Raw genomic sequence first — 24145 nt, 5'->3', positions numbered from 1 at the left:
CCAAGAACACATTTGTATTGATTTAGTAACTGCCTACTTACAAAAAGCATTTAAGACAAGTCACAGTGAAAACCTAAGTGCAAGGAAGCCAAAACATTTAACATAAGTCAGAAACAGGAAACAAAAGTTAGAGAGAGGAGAAGAATAAAAAACCTTAAACTGTTGAAGCAATGGAACACAAAACTTAGTGGTGAATTTCTTATTCACCAAAGAAACCAGGAAGAATTCATTGGTTGTTATATTTCTCAATTTTTAGCTAAAGAGAATTTACCAGTTCTTTAGGAGCAATGTGTGTGACAAGAAAGAAAAAAAAGAAAGAAGAAAAAAAGAAAGAAAGAAAGAAAGAAGGAAAGAAAGAAAGAAAGAAAGAAAGAAAGAAAGAAAGAAAGAAAGGAGTCAAGAGTAAACTGTTCCGCAGAATGGATGGGATAATTTACATACATGATCACATTTAATTGTGGGCACAATCCTATGAAGTAGGTATTATTAATTATTTTTACAGTTGAAAAAACTGAATCTCAAGAAAAGTTAACTGAATTAACCAATTCACAACTAGTGTCAGAACTAGAACTTCAACTCATGCCTGATTCCATAGCTCATCTAACATACTCAGAGAAATGAGTAACCCCTACCTCTAGCTCATCTGCACCTTCTAATTCAAAGCACGCACACGCACACACATGCACAATTTTTCCTTTTATAAGCAGGCTATACTCAGGAAGTATAACACAGGAAAATGCCAGTAATAGCAGTTACAAGCTCAATAATCTCATCCAAACTATTATAGGAAAAGTGCTACTTCCCCATTTATGTGAAATATAAATGTCTTTTTGTACATTTTTATACCCAAATCTTAGGAGAAAAATAGACATGTTACCTTGTTACTTGGCATGATACTCTTTATGTTTTTATCTGTATGGGAACATCTGAGAAGCCCACAACAGTGGGCTTCAGGAGGAAAAGGAAATCATATGCAGGAAGACAGTGAACTGGGATTTTCCTACTATAGCATCCTTAAATAAAGTAGCTCCATTTCAGAAAACACTGTGTAAACTATGCTTAACTCTAGTCTAGCATCACTTGCCAAAATTCCATGTGATCATTTAGACAAGTAGAAGGAATCAGTGATCTACCAGAGGCCTGGTTTTATGAGAGGAGCTGAGTTGTTAGGATATGACAAAGAGTGGAGAAAGAGCCTCTAGCCCCCAAAAAGCAGAAATGGGCAAAGACTAGGCAAGTTATCGATTTGGCGAGGGTTTCAGTCCAAGCAGGAAATCTGGTAGGAGTCCAGTCATGTAGACAACGTCTGAACGATGGAATTAAGGACAGAGGTTTCAGAAGAGTGCCCAGGAATTCAGATAAGAGGAAGGCTCATTTCTTTGGGGTCTGAGCCAGGTAATATAGAAACTTCAGGGTAAATGTCTGAATTCCTACAGCCATGTGGAGCTGGGTAAGCAGTGTCTAGAAATTGGCCCACTATTTACTGGTAACTTATAACAAATTTCAAAATCAAAAAAGCTCTTATTCTCTGGCAAAGAAACACAGATAGATGAAGTGACTTGCACAAGTGTCAACCTGTGGCAAATTCAAGACCAGAACTCATATTCTGTGAGTTTTCTTCTAAAACACCCTTGACCCATTTCTGTAAGTGACTATACAAAGGAAACAAGATTTGAGTTAGTGGCTGTAATGTTTTAGATCTCTCATTGATCTGTTTGTATGATACCATGGCCAGTCCGACCAACTACATCACACAGTGGTCCTACAGAAACAGTACACTTGTGACTGCTTTAACATTTAAGGTAAAAATAAATTTAAGTTAACTCAAATATGGTCTAATTTGTAGTTCTTCTGTGGACCATATACATTTCAATTTTCTGTATGAATAATTCCTGATTACTTTTAGCTCTATGGAACAACAATAGCAAGATTGACCCCAAAGTTAGGAAATCCTAAAATAACATTATTAAGCCTCTCCCCCATACTCCAAAGCACATTTAAGTGGATTTATTTTTACTGACAGAGGAAAGTCAACATGAGAATTCAAACTATCTATGACACCCAAAATAAGCTAAGACACAGAGAAGCGAGAGTTGAGTGTCTTTGGTCCATTGTATACTGGGAATTTTATAAAATAGTATAAAATTGTATACAGTTTAAATTGAATGGCACTTGTCACAAGCTATTATTTAATCTCTTCTACAAGATTTAATTTAGTCACTGAATAGGTTGTCAAAACAGTAGTGTTGTTAGAAGCTTTACATCTGCACTGTAAACTTTGGCACAATTTCCTGTTCTGAAAACATAACTATACTTCAAGTATGGTTGCCATTCTCCTTCCCTTTCTCTATTTTCAGTGCTTACCAAAATATTTAGTATTAATTGTAGGCATATGAAACAAATATTCCACGTACTGCTACCTAAGAGCACTCTCTGGTATATGACACTAAAAATACCATAGTTCTTTCAGGATCACTATTTTTACTAGTTACAATTAAGAAGTGTACCAGAGACAGCGATCCAAACTGACTTGAGATTCCTTTAAAAGGTTGTCTTTTGAGCTGCATCGCCTTTCATTAGTTATGTCTTACTAATTGTCACATTACATTATCTATGTGCACAGTATGATACTATCTCACATAATGCAGGGAATGAGAAGCAGTGTGAAACATAGGCATTACATTTTAATGAGACGGCACTTGTGTTGAGTCTGAATGCCTGCAGTTAATTCAGAGAACAAGTATTCGAGTTAAAATTCTGACATGTTTAGCACACCAAGCATTCAGTAAGGCAGGCGAGGTAGAAGCGTTGTAAGAACTCGTGTGACAATGACTACACCTGCAGCTCTGTGAGCAAGAAATAGACTTTACTTCTCAGGTGGATGTACCCTGTGCACTGGTAGTATGAAACTCTTTATGTTTTTTTCTTCAGGTCCTAAAGGGCTTCCCAGAATGTTTACAAGCTGACATTTGTCTACATCTCAACCAGACTTTGCTGCAAAACTGCAAAGCCTTTCGGGGGGCGAGTAAAGGTTGCCTTAGAGCTTTGGCAATGAAGTTCAAGACAACCCATGCACCTCCAGGAGACACCCTGGTTCACTGTGGGGATGTCCTCACTGCACTTTATTTCCTATCCAGAGGCTCCATTGAAATCCTCAAAGATGACATTGTGGTAGCTATTCTGGGTGAGTGTTTCAGAACTGGATGGTGACAAATTGAGTTAGTAGCTGCTGCAATGTGTAGTTTAAAATGATAGAAAACAGGACTGATCTATTCATCTATGAGTACTATTTAAGACTGATCGGTAATCTTAAAGCTTTATTTAAAATTCAATCCAAATCAAATTGACCTTGCAGAAAGTATGTTTTCTTGACTGTCTCACTTTTTCTCTGATGTGTAAACATTTCCATGACTCTCTTTAATTCTTGGCAGCTACTTAAGCATTTGAGGCCAAATATATGAAAATAGTCAACATTTTGCTTTTCATGTTGGAGAACCTTGGATTCATGCTAGCGCCCTTAACACCTTAAATAAAATGTGTACATTGTAAGATACTCGCTAGCGTGCACGAATGCCCTGTCATGAACTGCATTTATGTGTTGATAAATTTCATCTATTTGCTGTGCACTTTTACCTGCTATGTCCCATCAGATGGAATTATATAAAACCTTACCTAAGTAATATAGAGAGCTATGAACTTAGCACCCAGGGATAAAGGTGGTGAAGAGATTGAAATTACTAGTAAATTAAACTGGTTTGGGTGCAAAAGAAAGTCCATCTGTCCAATCTGTCTCTTCAAGACCAAATTTAGTCAGTGTGAACTTATAGGACTTCTTCTGAATATTAGAACAGTGAGAAAGAGGAAAGGAGCAGAGAGAAAGAATATCAGATTTCCTCCTCTACCACCTAGCCAGGAAGGTTAAGCCCCAGGTTCCCCATGGGAACGCCTACCCCCAGTATTTGTGAACATATGCACCCCCTTGTTGTCCCGTGGCTTAAATCTAGGTCCATTTAAATAATGAGCATGTGATTCAATTATTTCCTTTCACTAGATTCTTGATTTTAACATCCAAAGGACCAGGATGTTGTCTGTTTTCTTTGCTGCTGTGCAAAACCAGAGTATGGCCTAGCATAGGATGAAGTTTGAGTAATTCCTATATTTTTTGATAATTTTATTATAGTGACAGTTTTCTTTAAATCCCAGATTGACAAGATGCACAATTTGGTTTACGATTCAATAAGCAGGCAAAGAATAAAAACATAAATCAGGTAGCAGCTACATAATAAAGTTGGACTTTCACCCTGTTTGGCCTTGACAGTTTGCTCTGTAGGCTGCCAGAAAAGAAGCATGCTTCCTTGCATTCCTGATCTTAGAATCTGCCTGCCCCAGCTTCTACAGGGAGGTAACAAGCCTTCTCGCTTTATAAAACAGTAATTTTAGAGTAGTTAAGCAGTACACACTGACTGGTATAGTTTTTGCTCATTTACAGTCATGTAAACTAATTAAAACGCAAAGCTCATGCTGAATTTAGTTGAGAGCTTTTCTTTGACAACATCCATAACCAAAGTATTAAAAGTATAATTTCAAGAGATTCTCTTTTTCTGTCCCATTGCCATGTAAAATCTTCACAAATTATGATTGTTCATTACAGGTTTGAAGTAAAGTATTTATTAAAAACAAAGTTAATATAGTCTTGCCCATATCAAATTCTGTCATGGAGATATGCTCTCTGATTTCTCTCTGATTCACATTTAAAGTAAGATATTTTTGACCAATTAGAGTTTTATAGTTTAAAAGTCTTTGATAATTTCCATAATCGAGTATATATAAACTATCAAAAACTAACTTAACAGATCCAGAAAGTTTTTTTCTAAATCTGAAAAGAAGCTTCATGATACATGTAAGAAAGTACCATTTTACACTGCCATTGACAACCTTTAAAAGTTATATGATCAATAACTTAGCAGTAATTATTAAGCATGTATTCCACAGGTATAATTTTTAAGTGTCTTAACATTTAGAGACAGAAAAAACAAAGTGGCCATGACATTCTAGTAAAATATTGGGAGAAGATCAAACATACCAAGTGTGAAATGATTTTGACTGGAGTCAGAATGCATGGGATTTAATCATGGCTACTCTCTCCCACCCTTCACCCAACAAAGTAGGTGACCTTGACCTAATCAGTTTACCTCTTTAATCTTCTTTCATTGGTCATAATATTTAGGTAATAAGTAGTAATTTCTTTATGAGATTATTTTGGGGATTAAATGAGATAATTCACCTAAGCATTTGACACAGTGCCTGGCACCTACTTAATTCTCAATAAGCATTTGTTGTTGCTGACATCATCCTCATTATTGAACAAAGCCTGAAAGAGCAGGCAGCATGTGGCTAGGCAGAGGGGATGAGGAGGACCCATCAGAAAGCCAGATACTGAAATAATCCCTGGTTTGGCAAGAAAGCAAGAAAGACACACTTTTAGAATAAAGGCCATTTGGTAAAAAGGCAAGACTATAAATAAAACTAGACTTATTAAACAATTGGACAAATTCATCAAGGCCAAATCCAAACGTGGTTACCAAAGGAAACAAGATGTGTTCAAATTACAACACTAGTCCTCTTAGTATTGAAAGGGTTCCACTAGACCCCAGTGCTTGGCATCACCCCCCCCCCCCCCCCCACAAGACCATCCTGAGATAGAAAGTTTGTGAATCTGATCACTGCCAGATTCATATTCCTGGATTGACAAAATTAGACCACACCGACTATGTGGCAAGACCCTTTCCTAGCCTTATAGGGCTGAGCAGACTAAAGTCATATTTGCGGCATCCCTAGATATTTAACCAAAGAATCAAAACAAGGAAAGAATAGGAATTATACTAGGACCAGTATGTTAAGAGGTAAAACTCCACTCAGCAAACAAACATGACTGAGGCAGTCAGGAGGAGGTAGTATCATTTTGCTGCCCGAGTGTCTGTTGGCCATGGGATCTTCCATTTGAAGTCTTTGGTCCAGGGCTTGGTCAGTGGTCTTCTTGTACTCTTAGGAAGAAAACATGAAGTCTGAACTTCCTTTTACCTCCTTTTTAATTTTTTAATTTTTTATTTTTTTAGGAAAAAACGATATCTTTGGAGAAATGGTTCATCTTTATGCTAAACCGGGGAAGTCTAATGCGGATGTGAGAGCTCTTACATACTGTGACTTGCATAAGATCCAGAGAGAAGACTTGCTAGAAGTTCTGGATATGTATCCTGAGTTTTCCGATCACTTTCTCACAAATCTAGAGTTGACTTTTAACCTAAGACATGAGAGTGCAAAGGTAGATGTTAATGGTCTGCTTATTTTTGTACTTGTGACACTTTATTCTTAGGTTGCCAAAATACTTCTGAAAGATCAAGCAAAATATAGCCAAACTTTACCATTTCTAAACACTTGGAAGGAAAAGCCAACTTCATGTTGGAATTTCTAAATTATATGGAAGGAATTCAGTCTAATTACTTTCAAATAAACTGGATAACTTTAAGTAAGTCAACTAAATTTGACCTTTCAGGAACTCTTAGGTGACACACTGGATTTAAAATAGCCATGGTTTATACTGAGTGTATCAATTCTTTGTAAGAAATGGGTGATCCTAGGCTATTGAAAGTCCACTTGAAAAGCTTATCTTACACCAGGGTTAAAAATATTTTCCCGGATATTATTTATACCACACACTTGTTAGCAAGGTCTTTTCAATAATAATGAAAAAAAATTAAACTCATTCAAATTTAGGCCCATGTTTCACACAATTTCCAAATCACAGAATATAAATTAATCAGGCTTAAACCTGAGTCAAAATTAGTGTAGCCCTTGTATCCCTCACTCTCTTCTACTATGAAAATGTGTTTTTATGGCTTGTCACTATTCTAAGAATATAGAATTGCAGCCTGCAATTTGTTTATTACTAGTTTATTTCTCCTTCTTTCCCCCCAAACCTCATTACCCCAGCTCTGATTCTAAATAGCTTTTTGTCAGAAACCGAATGTTGAGCTTTTGACACTTCCAAATGTCCAAATATATTCTCTAGAAAAAAAATCCTCAAGTCAATAGTGAGGTAAAAGGTAGTAGATTTAATTCTCCCAGAGTTACAATCATTCTCAGCTACTATGAGAGACTTAAAGAGGATAAACTTGTAAGATCACCAGGGTACCGTTTAATACCCGAAGCACCAGCTCAGATAATTGCTTCTTTTCAAAATACTGAGAAGTTGAGAAATATCTAGGTGATAAGAGGGTCAAGTTATCAAGAGCATATGTTTTTTTATGAATTCAGTACTTTCTTAAGATTTCAGTTTAATGTCACCAACCTCATTCTGATTTTGCCTTGAAAAACAAGAACTTTACAGAAAAAGTTTAGGCAGCAACCAAATACAAAAAATAGGAGCTTCCATTTGTTTTATTTATTTGGGAGCTTCCATTTTTATTACAAGAATGATAATATTATCCAGAGGAGGAGGAAGGAGGGACTGGGAATATAATAATAGCTCAAAATAATAAAATGCTTAAAGCACAGTGTTCATTGAATTTAACCTTATATTTATTGTTGTAAAATTTAACTTTGCAATCATTTCCATGTATTTAAACATCATAGCTAGTTATAATTGACTTTAACTTTTTTCTCCACAGTAAAACAATATTTTAAATTATTATTTTTACTTTAACCTTACCAAGTTACATTCCACATGAAAGATTATGTTGTCTCTAAATGTTGACATTATCCTCAAACATTTCTGATAAATAGCTTCTGTAACTATGATTTCCTCATCAGATGGTGAAACTACTAGAATTAGTCTATCAGCCCATTTTATAATTTAGAGACAACCAGGAAGCAAAGTATTGTAGCCATTTGCCTGCGATCTAATAAATAAGCCTCAAAGTGCTTGAAATGATATGAAACAGTAAGCAATTTACTGACATAACATTATGTTCAAATTGAGTAATCTTCCATTTTATCTTCATGTCCGTTAACAAAGGCTGATCTCTTACTACGATCACAGTCCGTGAATGATTCTGAAGGAGACAACTGTAAACTACGAAGAAGGAAATTCTCATTCGATAGTGAAGGAGATAAAGGTAAGTCATTTTATTTCTAAAGTTTAAATAAATGTACAGCATGTGGTTATTAGCTCTTCTAGCTAAATACTCAGTTACTGCTGCTTTCCAGGGGGAGTTTCATTCAGATTTAGGCAGATCCTTTGCTTTTTTCAGTAGCTAATGGTAGGGTGACTGATTGCTAGCTCTCAATGATGTCATTCAGCAAAGCCATCTGATCGAGACATCACAGAAAGAGATACAGAGTAGGCTGGGTAAAAAAAGAAAAAGAGAGAGAGAGAGAGAAAAGGAGGCCAATTAATAGTTGAATAACTGCACTCAAAGACCTGACCAGAGTGTTCTGGAGGGAGGACCCTTGTTACAGCCTGAGTGCTCAATCCTCTTACATGTATGACGTGGTTGAAGGTGGTATTGGTTAGACCTCGTCATCCTTACACTCCGAGGGACCTGCCACTCCTTGTCCTCTCTGACTTTTTCTGCCCCTCTAACTATTCTTTATGTTTTACTCATGTATTCAACCAATATTTCACATTTCACATTTCTAGAGAACCACTCAATTTCCGAGAAACTAATTGTGTAAAACAGCCCCTACCTTCCCTAAGAAGGGAGAAGCCACATCTTTTGTAATTTTGAATAAAAATAGCAGAGAGGTGAAGGAAGAACCTCATACCTCAGTGGAAACCCAGATGAAGGTGTATTTAATTGTGCTTGGGTTGGTAAGAGAGGGTTTTCCTGAAGAAGTCTCCACTCTTGCCCCATGCTGATCTGACAAGCGTTCTAGTCTAAACCTTATTTGGTTCTCAGCAGAACAAGCCCCCTCTTTTTCTTGAGCAGCCTTCTCTGGTCATCTGTGATGATACCTTCTTCCAATTTTCCTTCTAACGCTCAGTAATTCCCTGAAGAGAATTACAGCATCGTTATCTTCTAAACCAGTTATTAGTTACTAGAATTTCTCAAGGTGTGGCTCTAGGCCCTCTTTTCTTCTCATTCTATAAGAACTTTTCCCTGTGTGATCTCATTTATATTGTTTAATTATATTCTCACATAAAAGATGTGAATATTTATATCTTAATCCCAGACCATGTGAGCTTTAACTTCATGTATCCAACTGCCTATTAAACCATCAACTTGAAATCTCAAGGGTGGCTCAAACCCAGCATTTCCTAAATTGAACTCATGATGTCCCTCCCAAAACCTGTCTATCAATTGCCATGTCTCTAAAAATGGAACCACCACCCAATCAATTGCACAAACCATGTATCTATCCAGGAGGTGACCCTCTCTCAACCTCTCCATCAACTCTGGCAACAAGTCTTGTTATTGCTGCTCCAGTACATTCATTTAGTCTTCACACAGGGTCCCTTTTGGTTCACTTTTCTATACCTTCTTAGCTACAACTCTAGGCCAAGCTACTCTAATCTGTCACCCAGAATACTGAAACAGCATCACAACTCACCTCCCCACACCCAGATTGCCCTTTCTCATCTATTCCCTACACTGGGCCACTGGTGATTTTTTTTTTTCTAAATGCAATTATGTTTATGTCATGCACATATTTAAAGAACGTCCCTTCTAAGGATTTTCCTTTCCCTCAACAACCCCAAGCTATCTTTCTCCCAGCAACTCCTCTATTTTGCAGCATTAATTCCAGTTGTACTTCTGTGTCTATTTGCACCATTATTTAATCAATGTTTTTTTAAATATTTATTTATTTATTTATTTATTTATTTGACAGAGAGAGAAAGAGAGAGCAAGCACAAGCAAGGGGAGCTGCAGAGGGAGAGGGAGAAGCAGGCTCCCCACTGAGCAGGGAGCCTGACGCCAGGGTTCTGGAATCATGACCTGAGCCAAAGGCAGACGCTTAACCAACTGAACCACCCAGGCATCCCTATTTAATCAATCTTGTTTCCTCCTAGACCCTAAGCTCCATGGAGGTGGGAGCTATTTAGTCACCTATAACTTCAGTGCTTGTCTCATAGCAGGTATTCAGCAAATATTTGTTGAAAGGGTGAATTAATTAACGAAATAGAATTTGAACATCTTCCTTTTGATTCTCTTCCTCTTTTTACCTTCTTCATCCAAGTTCTCTCCTTGGCCCCTTTCTCTCTGAATTTTCTCCCTGGGGCAGCTCATCTTCCAGCTTCAACTTACTTTATACTTCAAGGAAACTAAACTGCCCTCTTTTCCATGTAAATAATTTCTGTCTTTTTGCTAATATCATTCCTTTAGTCAGAATTTACCTCCCTGTTCTCTAACACAGGCACATGCAATCATACCACACCACTTTTTCATCTACTAAAATTACCTTTTTCTTGTTATGGTTAATTTCCAATGATGTATTCAGTATAAACTTTTTTCTGGGAGATATAATTGACTTTATAAGCAATTCATGAATTGGACAGCATCTTATCTAGCAAGTAGAGAGATGGTTCTCAATATGAACTCTTTTCTTGATTTCCCCAAATATATAAATTCTCCTTCTTTTATGAATTCCCATGTCACTTTCCTTTGGTGATATTGTCAAAATCTGCCCTGCACAGTGGTTAATGCTTATTGTCCTTTTTCTCTATCAAACTGCAGATTCCTTTAACAAAGAATGGTTGATACATATTTGTTGAATTGGGCTAATTGTTGAGTCCTCTGGCTGATTGCAGAACAATAAACCACTCAAATAGGTGATAATTTATTTCTGCAGTGTCTTTCATTATTCTCTTGGTAACTTTTTCTAAAACCAGAACCATTAATGTCAAGCTGTTCTTCTGTAGGCTTAATCAAAATCCCTTATCCTGAAGTTAATCTCTTGTTTTACCTTGCTGGATATGAAGAACAACTTGAAAGTGTTGTCTATACAATAATGTTTCCCGTACAGTTAAAGATTTATTAAATCTTTCAATCTTGTTTAGTTTTCTCATTCTCAAGCTAAATAATCTAAAGTTTTTATCTCATGATAAGACCCCAAGAGCATGTCACAATGCATATTGTGCTCATGCAACTAGACATTTCTATTGATTCTGAAAACTTCTCCTTTAATCACAGACTTAGTCTAAGAGACTTATTTTATATAAAGTATAGATAGGGGATTTGCCTGCCTGCAGCTCTTTGAAGTTTCCTGGTGTGTCAGTGAGTAAGCATGATTTGGGCAACGTGAAAACACAATTAACTCCAGTCATCCAGAGCTTGAGAACCTATTCTAGTCTTCAGGACTCCATGGTGCTACAGCAAGTATAAAATTTGCTGAAAGTAACCTAGTTTCCATCCCCCCAGTTTCATGTTCCAAAGGTGGCCACTCATTCTATGCATATTTTGATGTAGAATCAATGTATAGGAGAAAAACACATACAAAAGTATAAAGAACAGAGAACCTTCAGAAAACTATTGATGCTAAATGCTGTGGGGGTACATGACCTTAAAGCTGCCCATGCAATGCATTGATTATTTTAGTTAGTTAATGGCTCATGTGAAACACTTCCTTGAAGGCAGACATCTAGGAGTGCTGATAACTATGAATCACTCAGCAGAAGCATTAAGAACCAGAGAGAACACATGACCGGGCATTGGAGACAGACAAAGGCTGAATCCTACACTGCCACTCACTATCTACTCAAGGCATCAGAACTCTTTGATCCTTACCATCCTCCACCCCTTCCAATCATGCGAGCTACACATTGTTAAGGAGCTTACATTCAAAAAGATATATTTAAAAAGAAAATGTATATGGACTCTCTCACAAGCTGATGTGAACAAAATAGAAGCTTAACATTTTGGATCACTTATCTTAAAATTAATTTGTTGATGAATGTGGCTTGTCCTCATGAACTTGTTTCTTCTGCTGAAATAAACCTACTTCTCAACAAGAGAAAGTTGTTAGTTTAGGTTTGAGTTTGAGAAGATCTTGTTGTTTGTTTCCTTTTTTTAAATCCTCAAATAGTTCTCTTTCCTTCTTAAAATTTTGGACTGGAGATGCCCCTAGAACTCCCCGACTTAACTAAGGTCATTGTAGAAAGAGGACCTACAGTTGCTGAGATGGAAGTAAAGTCATTGTTACAGAAAGTGAAGAACAAAAATGATGCTTCAGTGACCTATTTAGTGGCCTTTGTTAAGGACTTGTTAAAATGGTTGGACAGAACAGAAGAAAATGAGGTATTTTCATTTGGAACATGCTAAAAACATTGTCTCTAAGTAGTCTTCAAAGTTGGATTGTGCTTACTTCAAAGTATGCCAGTAATCATACCATCATTGAGTAATAGGAATAATAATTAAGATTTTATGTTATGTATGATTTATAATATACATATCAGCATAATAGCACATATAATAGCACATGAGATATGCACACATGCACACACATGTATTTTCTAATCAATAGGGGTTTTGTGACCAAATATTTGGAATGATCTGCACAACACTTTCTATGGACAGAAAATACTATATCAAAGTAGTAAGTAGTATGGAAGTCATTGAAGTAAGGAGTAAATATTCACATTGTGAAACTTATTTTTATAGAGTAAAGGTGGTTTAATTCTATTATATTAAGCCTTAAATGTGTTGGTGTTATACTTTGGCATCTCCGAGGAATATCTTCTCCAGAAACAGATGATACTTAGCAGTTGATATCCACTTTAGTGATATATAAATGTTATTTCTTTATTTTAATTTTTAAGATAGTTTAAATGTTTTGATCTTGCATCTGTGTAGAAAAATGACACTAATCATCTTTTAACATTCATTGAAGCCAGAAAGGGACTAAGGTATTTGAAATCAATTGAAGAAATTTATTTTAGACCTCAATTTTTACTGAAATAACTTTTTAAAAATGCATCTGGCCAGAAAATGCTCAGCTTATTTAAACTGTTACCAGTGGAAAATCCAAAATCCAACTGCTGAAAGGGCAGGGCATGTTAAGTGCCTCTCTTTGACCAAAAGTTGGGTCTATCTCTTGGGTCTGCTGAATAGAAATGGTAATCAATATGAGATAAAGGCTCCTAAGGTGGATGGGTCAACTACTCCATCAGGATACTCTTGCTCTGTGCTCTTGAATTCATTCTGAACCCAGAAAAGCACCCACAAGGTATGTTTTAGTATTGTGTCTTGTGAGAAAAGGGGAGGAGGTGAACTGTCAGCCTCCAGAAATAAGGGATTTAAAAAAAAAGGTTTTTAATCATCTAAATCAGAAAGAAAATTTGAGGTTTAATTAAATAGGTGAAATTTTTTCTGTGTGAAATGATGGCAGCAGGAGTGATTATACAATCTCACTTCCAGCAAAGGGGAAAATGTAAAACTCCCTAGCCTTACTGCCCTCAGAACACTATTTCTACATGGAATAAGATTAGTGTTAAGAAAAAAATAGTATCAAGAAAAAACTGTACCTAATACTATTTAATATCTATCAAATAATTCAGTTTAATTAGAAGAAGGCAGAAATGAAACAGGCCATCAAAATCTAGGGGTACCTGGAGGCTAATTATAATGCATTTTATCCTAATTTCGTGTATTCCCTCAGCCACCTTCCAGCCTAACCCTGAGCATTTCCATTTCTAATCCACAAAGAGATTGTCATTTCAACTTTCATTTTCTGTGATAGAATATGAACTTTTGATTTATCTAATAAGGAATAGAAAAATGTGGCTGCAGTGAAGCTGTATTAAAGAAACTGTCCATGTGGCCTGTGTTCCAGGAAGCAGCTGGCTCATCATCCAGTGGCAATGAACACAGAAATAAATGTGGAGTAATTCTCCTTACATACTAGGAAAGTCCAAGGATGTTACACTCTTTCTTTTTCTCTTGTGATTCTGCTTTTACCTGGAATTTTTATTATAGGATTTAAGAGACCATGTATATAAAGTAATTTGTTACAATAGAACAAAATAATAATCCCTCATTCACCACATTTCATGAACACTTGTTCTGAGTTGAAATCAGCAAGTTATAATTCAACCTAAAAATATCTCTTAACTGATGAATTTGTCCCTCTGCATCCAAAATCAAGTCATGTTTAGTAAATAAAGACCAAGGCCCAGGTAGTTCATAGGACAGAACATTTTACTATATGTGAGGATTGAAAAATCTACAGAGAACTCCTAAAACCTTTCAAGCCAAAAAGACAAAATGGTTGCATAATTTGTGATGGATCCTTTCCTTACAAAGATCCATGTTAGCATTCTTCATACTTAGATTGGAGGCATAAGAAGTAACGGTTAATTCAGTTTACATCTGAAACTGAATTATGGAAAAGACTCCATGCAAGTGATTAAAAAGAAAGGTATTCTCAGGAAGAGTCGATGCCTGGGGTGACTCAAATCCCACTGGTGCCCAAACTGCACACAGGTGTACTCAGGAGCAGCAAACCTGCAATTCAGTTAGCAGGTGTGAGGATAATTTAGAAAAGGGAAGCTTTTTTTTTTTTTTTAACATTTACTAGCATAAAGTTGGAAACGATTATTTTTTGAGGAATGAAGTGTGATCATAAAATGGGGAATGTGGATCAAATTTGGAGAGGAGTTAAAACCAAAGAAAACAGACAGAGCATGAGATGATAATAAAGAGCTCCAGAAGTTTAAGGAGGGCTGTGTCAGGAACACAGGAGAGAAAAAGAAATGCTGATCTGTTTACAGCCAATTAGATTAGCGATTGAGTGGGGAAACGGAAGTGACGCTGAGCAACCAATGGGGTCCACAGTGCTTGAAACTGGAAATGGTGCCTGGGTGGCTCAGTCAGTTAAGCATCCAGCTGACTCTTGGTTTCCGCTCAGGTCATGATCCCACAGGGTTGTGAGATCCAGCCCTACATCAGACACTCTCTCTGTTGAAAGGAACTCTCTCTGTTAGGAAAGGAAAGGAAAGGAAAGGAAAGGAAAGGAAAGGAAAGGAAAGGAAAGGAAAGGAAAGGAAATTAAAGAAAGGAAAGGAAAGGTGAAGGCAATTCAAGTAATTAAAAAGTACTGAATTACCCCTATCCCGTACCTTGCCCTTCCTTACCGTACCCACCTTCCCCTGCCCGTTCCCTTCCCCTCCCTTCCCATCCCTTCTTCATTCCTTTTTTCTTTTCTTTCATTCCTTCCTCCTTCCTTCCTCCTTCATTCCTCCCGTCCCTCCCTCCCTCCCTCCCTCTCCTACCCGCCATCCTCCGCTCCCTCACTCCCACAAAAAAAAAAAGAAACAGGAAAGGTCTGTAATCTCAGCAATGATAGAACCACTATCACTGAGTAAGTGTGAAATCCTAAAGAAAATAAATTAAAGAATGGGTTTTTGCTACATTTAATTTTAATTGACAGGACATAAGCTAACTCCTTAATAACAATTTCACATAAACTTGATTTTTTAAAAAAAGATTTATTTGGGGTAGCGCGCATGCAGAGGTACACAGGCACAAGCAGGAGGAGGGGCAGAGGGAGAGGGAGAGAATCTGAAGCAGACTCTCCACTGAGCTCAGAGCCCCATGCAGGCTTAACCCAGCCCTGGGACCATGACTTAAACCCAAATCAAGAGTCGTACATCTAACTCACTGAGCCCCCTAGGTGCCCCCATAAAGATGATTTTTAAAGTCTATTCATTTTTACTTTGGGCTGCTTTCTGGCTTCTCATATCGTAAACTCTGATATATATATTTTTTACATAAGTATTTTGAGAAATAGTTGGAAGTTTCTCTAGAGTGGACTTAAATCAGTTCATTTGGCCTTCTATAAATAACAGACTAGGTACAACCGGGAATAGAGTAGATGGGGACACAATCTTAACCATTTCTCTAGAAACTACTACACCTTCTGGAGTTGTGTTGGTTAGTTATTAGCAGTAACCAGATGGAGAATTATACTGTCTCCCCAGGATACTAATGAAAATAAGTTCTGGGATTTGTCTTTTTGAGTTCTTCCTGCTGAAATATGTTCTAACACAACCTTCAGGGCTAAAATTATCCTGACATTTCAGTATAAAAAAGCCAGTATGCACTACTGGCTTTAATGTAATTAGATAAACCCACCTTAATTACTGTATTTAAGCTTTATATTCTTTGCAATATGCTACTCTACCAAACTGCCTGGAATGTCAGGGCCATTACATATATTGAACTAAGGTTGAAATTCATCCCGTCAGCCTTTACTACAAGGAGGTTTCTCGTTTTGACCTTCGCCATGCATGAACGCCTGCCACACAAGAGAACATGAAGGCTAAAAACAAACAAGCTGCATAGTCGTGATATTTTAGAATTGGGACACATTTTCCCTCTCTTTTTCATTTCCTTAAAGAGATAGTGGACCAGATTTTAAGAATACAAATGACTGTTGAGCATGTATAAATACAGTTATAAGTTACAGGGGTTTTTCTGAGATGTAAACATTATTACTATTGCAGATAGTCTTTTAGTTCTGAAACAAATAATGTATTTCATTAAGACAATCTAATGTCCTTTGAATCAAGAAAAAAAATTCTCATTAAGTAGCTACATTCTCAATGGGAAAAAGAATGAACAACTTTCTTGGTGGTTTTAAAGAGATTTTTTTTTTAAGATTTTATTTATTTGTTTGAGACAGAGAGAGAGAGACTGAGTGAGTGAGCCGGGAGAGGGGCAGAGAGAGAGGGGGAGAAACCCTGACATGAGGCTCGATTCCATGACTCTGAGATCATGACCTGAGCCAAACAGAGTTGGGCTCTCAACCAGCTGAGCCACCCAGGTTCCGCTAAAGAAAACTCTATGTTACAGTTATTTAAAGAACATAACTATTAAAAATGTAATTTATATATAGTTAGGTAGTGTAATATGCATAGAGTCTCACATTTTCTTATCTTCTATAAAATAATTTTTTGACAGATTTTGGCAAAGGGAACAGTACGAATGGTCCTGAAGACTCTATAGATACCATAAGACATTATCAGAGTTCCAAGAAACACTTTGAAGAGAAAAAAAGCAGATCTTCATCTTTCATCTCCTCCATTGATGATGAACAAAAGCCTCTCTTCTCAGGAATAGTAGATTCTCCTCCAGGAATGGGGAAAGCAGCTGGACTCAATTTTGTGGAAGGAGGGCCCACCTCAGGAAGAATTCACATAGATAAAAGAAGTCAGTCTTGCAAAGGTAATCAAGTTTCTCAGGAATCAGATTGTCTCCCTTTGGTGCTAATTGTAAAATGGTGATTTTTCACAAATGAAGAACTGTACTGACACATGTTAATTTAATCTTTTTACAACTTCATGAAATATTTGCAGAGCTCCCGTCTCAAATCATCTACAAAGCATTTGTGCAAATCTGGAACAGTGTTAATTATTCCTAAACATTGATAGCATGAGACGTTTTTGTGGCAGTGAGATTTAACATAATGCCACATAGAACACTGTGGGAAGATCTCTTGTAGTGATTCCAACAGGGAGCAGGAATTAATGAGTATTTTATAAGAACTAACCAGTTGATTCTTCTTTGTACCCTCTGTACCCATTCCTAACCCCCAACCCAGTCATTTTATAGCATGAAAAGCCAATGAGGTAACACTACAATAAACACCAAGGAGAATGTCACTTTACTAAAAAATATGAACAAATGGGGAGAAAGGTCCCTAAATAAATTATGGTCTTTATCCAACTTATTTAAACACAGTTGTTTAACATCTCTATGAAGGAATACCCAAACATATGGGTTTTATTGTAGAAAAGAGGCATGAGATGGATAATAATGTTTGATTAATGTATGCAAATTTGGTGCTAAAGAATGGGAAACTTAAGAAAAGTTAAGAACTATCACATGGAAGAACGATTAACTTAGCATAATGGGAATTAGAGCTTTAGATCTAGTGCTCACTTTGGCAGCACAAATACTAGAGCTACAGATCTAGCTGAATCTACCTGGTAAGTGGGGTGTAAGAACAGGTGTGGGTCAGACTGCTTGGGTTCCAAACTCAGCTCTCTTTATTTATTTGCTTTGCTCATTTATTCCCTTTATGTCTTTGAATAAGACACTTGACAGACCCCACTAAGATTCTGTTTGCTCATCTTTCAAATAAAGTAATATTTTCTAACTACCTAGTTGATTGCAATTATTGAACGAGATAACATGCATAAATTACTTTCTCTGAAATAAAATCCCTAACTCTGTTTCATATTTTTCTAGGATTTTATTTTCTAAACTTTTAATCATTGACTATACGTATAAAATGGATATATAAAAATGTAGAGATAAAGAGTGCATAGCCAAAAAAAAAAAAATCAAAAGAATATAACAGAAATAAAGGAAAAATGGTCTTGGCCTGGCAAGATAGCAAAATTATGGCACAGAGTAAATAAATATTACCTGTCATCATCACCATTATTAGAAGCGACTGTATCTGACAACAGTAGTTTTATTGACTCTAGGATGGTTAGCCTTTACATTTTTCCAGTTACTTTTCCTATCATATCAAATCAGCTTTTGCTATGACCCCATGTTGAAGTAAGCTAAGAATATATGCAAATGTTCTCCGGACAATTTAAAATCTTGATGAAGTGAATGAAAATAGTACCTCATTTATCACAATGGAAGAATGGAATATTAGATGTGATTACCAAATGTCCCATTTTAGTTATTTATGAAATCAGATTCTGGGAAGTACTAAAAATAGGAAAATGTTGTATCATGGAAGTCAGAAGTTCTGAAGAGCTCCCTGGACCATCTCTACTTCTCCAAATTCAGCCTAACGTAGACCTGATTTTTTAAAAAGTACTTTTTGTTGTCTTCTTGAGTTTTAGAGTCTTAAGTAACAAGTCATTAAAGACATATTTTTGGGACTTCATTTGACTTTATAATGACTCTTGCTGATAGTGAGTTCTCATGCCCTTCATCTTGTATTTTTGTTGGCCGTTTCTTCCAATTACATTTAATTAGCTATTCTATGTACATGATTTTAAAAAGTATTCTAACAAATAATTTTAATATCTACAGGTTTTTAATTTTCAAAAAAGTGCAATTCGGTCCCTATTCAAATAATAAATCTACGCCTTAAATGAAAATACAGAGCTGAACACTCATGTCAATTGAATAAAATAATTGATGTCATAGAGCATTGACCAGTATGATACATGGTTAATTAATCTGACCAACTAATGGACAATTCTAAAACTTTTTTCACTGCAAAATTTATGCCTTAATGATTTTTTAAGGTGAAGTATTATGGAATGTTCAAGAATTTGAATGCTGTGAAGGGTATAGCTCTAAATGCTGCAGTGTAAACTACTAATTCCCCACAAATTTTAGTTTTATCAGTAAGAAATTTCATTTACTCACGTTCCTGCACTTGTCATGTTGAATCCAACAGAAGAGCACTTTTTTTGTCAAAGCTAAAGAGAAAAAAAGCAAATTAAGTGGATTCTGAGCCTACTTAGATTGAGGTCAAAAGTTAACTCTAGAAAAATTGTGTACCCAGAGCAAAGTGAAAGTTTACTTTCTGTTCATCCATTTCTAGAAATGTGTCTTGCAACTATAGCAACCTTTTCCAAGGCAACCAAGTGCGGATTCTTTCTGAGCTATATTTAGAAAGTATCTACAAGGATGTTCATTTTGATTAAGACCACTAACCAGGATTTCCCCTTTGAACTTTTTTTTTCTATATTGCTATTTACGCAAGCCAGTTATGCATCTCCAGATTTTAATAAAAAAGTAAATTATAATCAAGGAAGCCTCTGTCTAATAGTTTACATTTTATTCATTTCTGTTGAGAAGATAATCAGTTTTTTTTTCTTAGGGAGTGAAGAAAAAATATAATACTACATAATTTATTGCATGTGGTTCAGCATTGTTATTTTAAAATCAATTTTTTATATATGATTTTCAAATGAGAGAGCTGTTAAGCATGGGCAGAAATTCTGTAAGCTTTCTTGGCACAAAACTTCTGAGCATAATATGTAACTTCTATCTTACCAATTCTTAAGAATTGTCTTCTCTAAAAATTCCTACGGTAACCGGCTATAGGAATTTTTAGAGAAGACAATTAGGTATCTTCTCTATAGGTGGCTATTCAGGGGCAAGCATGGGCATCACCAAACCGATATATGTGTGTTCTAAATGTTTGCCATTGCTGCTCCAAAATTGAAAACCTAGAGTACCAAGACATTATATTAATGTTTTTCAGTTTTAAATAGAGTTACAAGTCTGTGAATAGTAAATCATACGTTTCAGTGAAAATCTGGTGAAACCTTCAACGATAGTACTTTTCTATTCATTTTTGTTTGGTTTGGTAAGATATCAAAAGAAATTATACTTGGTTCCTTAAAAGACCAAACAAAACACCAGGATCTCGTAGGCTAAGGAAGCCTTAATCACAAAGAACCATTCCGGAGTTCATAACAAGTCCTCTGAGATCTGTTAGCCCTTTCAACAGAACCAGGACCCGACCTCCTATTTTTCTAATGCTCTTTGGAGATGCTAATTCCTTTGGTACAGCTTCACTAAATTGACGCAGCAATTGTAGGCACCTCATTAGAGAAATTTCTGTGTATTCAATGATAAAGAGATAATGGTAGAAGAAAAAATACAGAGACTTTCTCTGCTCCTTGAAGAAAGAGGATGTTTTTGAGCTGACTGTACTTTTGAACAAGCTGCAGGAAAGGAAGGGACTGCAAGAAGCCCTGCAAATCTTGTTCCCTATTTCTAGAATCATACCTAATCTTCCCAAATCAGTTACTTGCTACCCAATTTTTTAAATAGCTGAGGATATAAATTCCTTAACTTTACATAACTTTTGTCAGTGTTTAATCATAGCTAGTGTACAAAAAAAAAAAAAGAAAAGAAAAAAAAGGTTTTCTATCAAACCAAAATCACTTTCTGTAATTCAAATCTACTTCCATGTGAAAATGAAGACCAGTTTTAGATACTCTTTTCCTCCTACCAGCCCTCCCAGTGAGAAGATGTCACTTCTTTATCTCTGAAATAAACTCTCAACTCTACTAGTATTTTTTCTAGGGTTCTATTTTCCAAACCTTTAATCATTGTAAGCTCTTATGTGGATATGTAGAATATAGAGGTTAAGAAAGAAGAGCAAAAGCCGTCAAAGTACATGATAAAAAATGAGAGGAAAAGTAAGATATTATATTTTCCCTCAAATATTTGTAACTTGCAAATACAGATTGTAAGAGAAGCCGTAAATTAAAAGAAGATTCATCAGCAGGTAAATCTCTGTATGAAAAATGATCAGGAGATGCCTGGGTGGCGCAGCGGTTGAGCATCTGCCTTCAGCCCAGGGCGTGATCCTGGAGACCTGGGATCGAGTCCCACATTGGGCTCCCTGCATGGAGCCTGCTTCTCCCTCTGCCTGTGTCTCTGCCTCGCTCTCTGTGTCTCCCACGAATAAATAAATAAAATCTTTAAAAAAATAAAAATATTCTAAATAAAAGAGCCACAAGAAAACATATTGGAAATTAATATGAATATATTAAAGGACGTTGCAGAAGGAACTACAAGGAAATATAAAAACATAAAATATGTCATGGGACTTCAGGACCTTTAACACCCTTGCCATCTTTGATGGCTCTGCTCTGAATTGGGTTGGGTTGGCCTAAGGGAATCTCTTGAAGATTAGAACTTTTCCATGGCTCTCTCCTTCAGCCCACTCTGAATCACTAAGTATGCTAATTATCCTGGGAGAATAGCCCAAAAATCTTAAATCCAAGGCAAAGCAGTACAGCCATGCCTCAGAGATATTGCAGGTTCAGTTCTAGACAACAGCAAAAAAGTTAATATCACAATAAAATGAGTCATATAAATGTTTTGTTTCTTTGTTCACATCTTATGGTAGGTAGTCTATTTAATGTGCAATAGCATTATGTCTTTCAAAACAATGTACAATACCTTAATTTAAAAGTACTGTATTGCTAAAAAATACTGACCATTATCTGAGCTCTCAGGGAGTTGTAATCACTAATGATAGATCACCATAACAAATATAATAATAATGAAGAAGTTTGAAATATTGCAAGAATTACCAAAATGTAACACAGAGACATGAAGTGAGCAAATGCTGATGGAAAAAAATGATGCCCCATAGATCCTTGCTCATCACAGGATTGCCACAAACCTTTGATTTGTAAAAACTGTTATCAGGAAAAGCCTCCATAGCTCAGAGGGTAGAGCACTGGTCGAGTAAAAACTGGTATCCTTGGGGTGCAACAAAGCAAAGAGCAATAAAAGGAGGTATGCCTATAGGAGCAAACTATGCTGTTTCTTCCCGAATACAAAAACACAAAACCATTGCTCTCTAATGAGAGACAAAATCGTATTCAAAACTCATGATCCCTGGGTATCCTAGCAGTTGAGCGCCTGCCTTCAGCCAGGGTGTGATCCTGGAGTCTCAGGATCAAGTCCCACATGGGGCCCCCTGCATGGAGTCTGCTTCTCCCTCTGCCTGTGTCTCTGCCTCTCTCTGTGTCTCTCTGTCTCCCATGAATAAATAAAATCTTTAAAAAATTTTTAAAAAAAACTATGACCATCTCTATGTTTTTATTCATGCAGAAATGGACCGAGGAGGTGGCAGGCAGGGTGAGGAAGAGTAGGGGTCAGCTACCAATTAGGTGTGGTCCCAGGACAGGTCCTTGAATCACTCGGGTTCTCTGTCTCTGGGGTTTTACTCTGAGATCCTTCCCTGCTTATCTTGCAGATGTCTCTGTTTATTGATGCAAAGGGGCACCCAAAGAAGTTGACGCCCATCTTGCTATTTCCCACAGATATTGCTGACACAGGAAGCTGGGAACGAGAAAATGCACAGACTGGGGCTGAGGAGTCTAGTCCCTCAGGACTTCAGCGAGCTGCCTGGGGGATCTCTGAAACCGAAAGTGACCTCACTTATGGGGAAGTGGAGCAAAGATTAGATTTGCTTCAAGAACAACTTAACAGGTATAAGCAATGGCAAGGCCAAGGGAGAGCGTCAGCCAAGGCAGTAGTTGGGTCTAGGGTTTCTCCTTGCAACTAGCAGCTTGCTACTACCATAATCTCATATTTTTCATATATGCTTACTTATTTAAAATAAGACTGGAAGTTGACAGAATTATTAATCTGTGTTGCAAGGAGCATCTATTTAGAACACTTCATGCTTCTGGCAACATAAATCCTCTTTTTTCTTTACTTGTCATAAAATTAGTATATCACCCACAGCAGCTGCTGAAGAAAACTCCTTTTTCCTCAAAATAATTCATATTTAACTTGTTTACTAACACTCTCTTTTAATCTTGCTTTTACACGTTTTGGTTGTTTCTGGTAACTTAGTTATGTGTCATGGCATTTTTTTTTTAAGTATAGACAAAATTATTTAAACATTTAGTTATTCGGTCAACTTCTCAAAAATGTGATTGCATTAAAAATACCACAGAGTTGAAGCCCAGATCTTCTCCATTTTCCTTCTGTGTTTGATCTATACCCTTTGGAAATGAGGAATAAATTTTTGTTTTGGGAAGGATGGAATTCCTTAACCCAAATCTGTGTAGATTTCTTAAAATTTCCTAAACTGGTCGATAAGACTCAGGGGGAAAAATACACGAATGAGTGTGACACAGCTGTGTTAGTTGTGCTTCATATGGGAATTGACCTTGATTCAAAGGAAGCCTCCGAGTACACCACCAGGCAAGGCAGTGGTCACAGACAGAAAACTTCACAGATTCACCTAAAATGCTCAAATCACACAATTTGCTAAATCAATGTAAAACATGAATGCTGATTTACACAATGTTCACATATGCTGCATCATCCTGCCGTGATGTGTGGTTACTAGGACCAGAGTTGAGGTTTGCACGGAAGGTCCATAGGAAAAAAAAAAAATCTGTCTATCCCGGTGGCACACACTTGCTCTTTCACAGACACATAAGGTGGGGTACCCCTGGCCATGGTTGTGGCTGTCATTGTCTCTGCTGAACAGCAATATGTTTTATTTGTAGGTTTTTGTAGGTAGAGTACATGTGGGGTCAGAATGAGCCTCTGCTGTGTGTCAGCACTGGATGGCCACATTTGGGGGTGACAGTTTTCTGTCCAGAGTTGTCATAAGAATAACTTGTTTTTTCCATCTCTATCTGTATAAGCCACACTGTGGCTTGTTAGGTCACATCTCTGTTCTG

General features: G+C 36.7%; 1 protein-coding gene across 1 annotated transcript in view; it reads left to right on the top strand.

The window, feature by feature from the left end:
• KCNH7 (potassium voltage-gated channel subfamily H member 7) overlaps nt 1-24145 on the top strand; it is a 479507-nt gene that overhangs the window by 441178 nt on the left and 14184 nt on the right. Inside the window, exons 10-14 of the mRNA XM_038584668.1 lie at nt 2932-3184; nt 6117-6322; nt 8015-8114; nt 16896-17159; nt 22766-22934. Of these exons, the coding sequence (XP_038440596.1) occupies nt 2932-3184; nt 6117-6322; nt 8015-8114; nt 16896-17159; nt 22766-22934 (992 nt within the window). The remainder of the gene's footprint in view (nt 1-2931; nt 3185-6116; nt 6323-8014; nt 8115-16895; nt 17160-22765; nt 22935-24145) is intronic.

This window comes from Canis lupus, chromosome 36 (assembly GCF_011100685.1).
Source record: "Canis lupus familiaris isolate Mischka breed German Shepherd chromosome 36, alternate assembly UU_Cfam_GSD_1.0, whole genome shotgun sequence".
NCBI classification, from domain to species: domain Eukaryota; kingdom Metazoa; phylum Chordata; class Mammalia; order Carnivora; family Canidae; genus Canis; species Canis lupus.
This window is presented reverse-complemented; position numbering and strand designations above follow the sequence as displayed.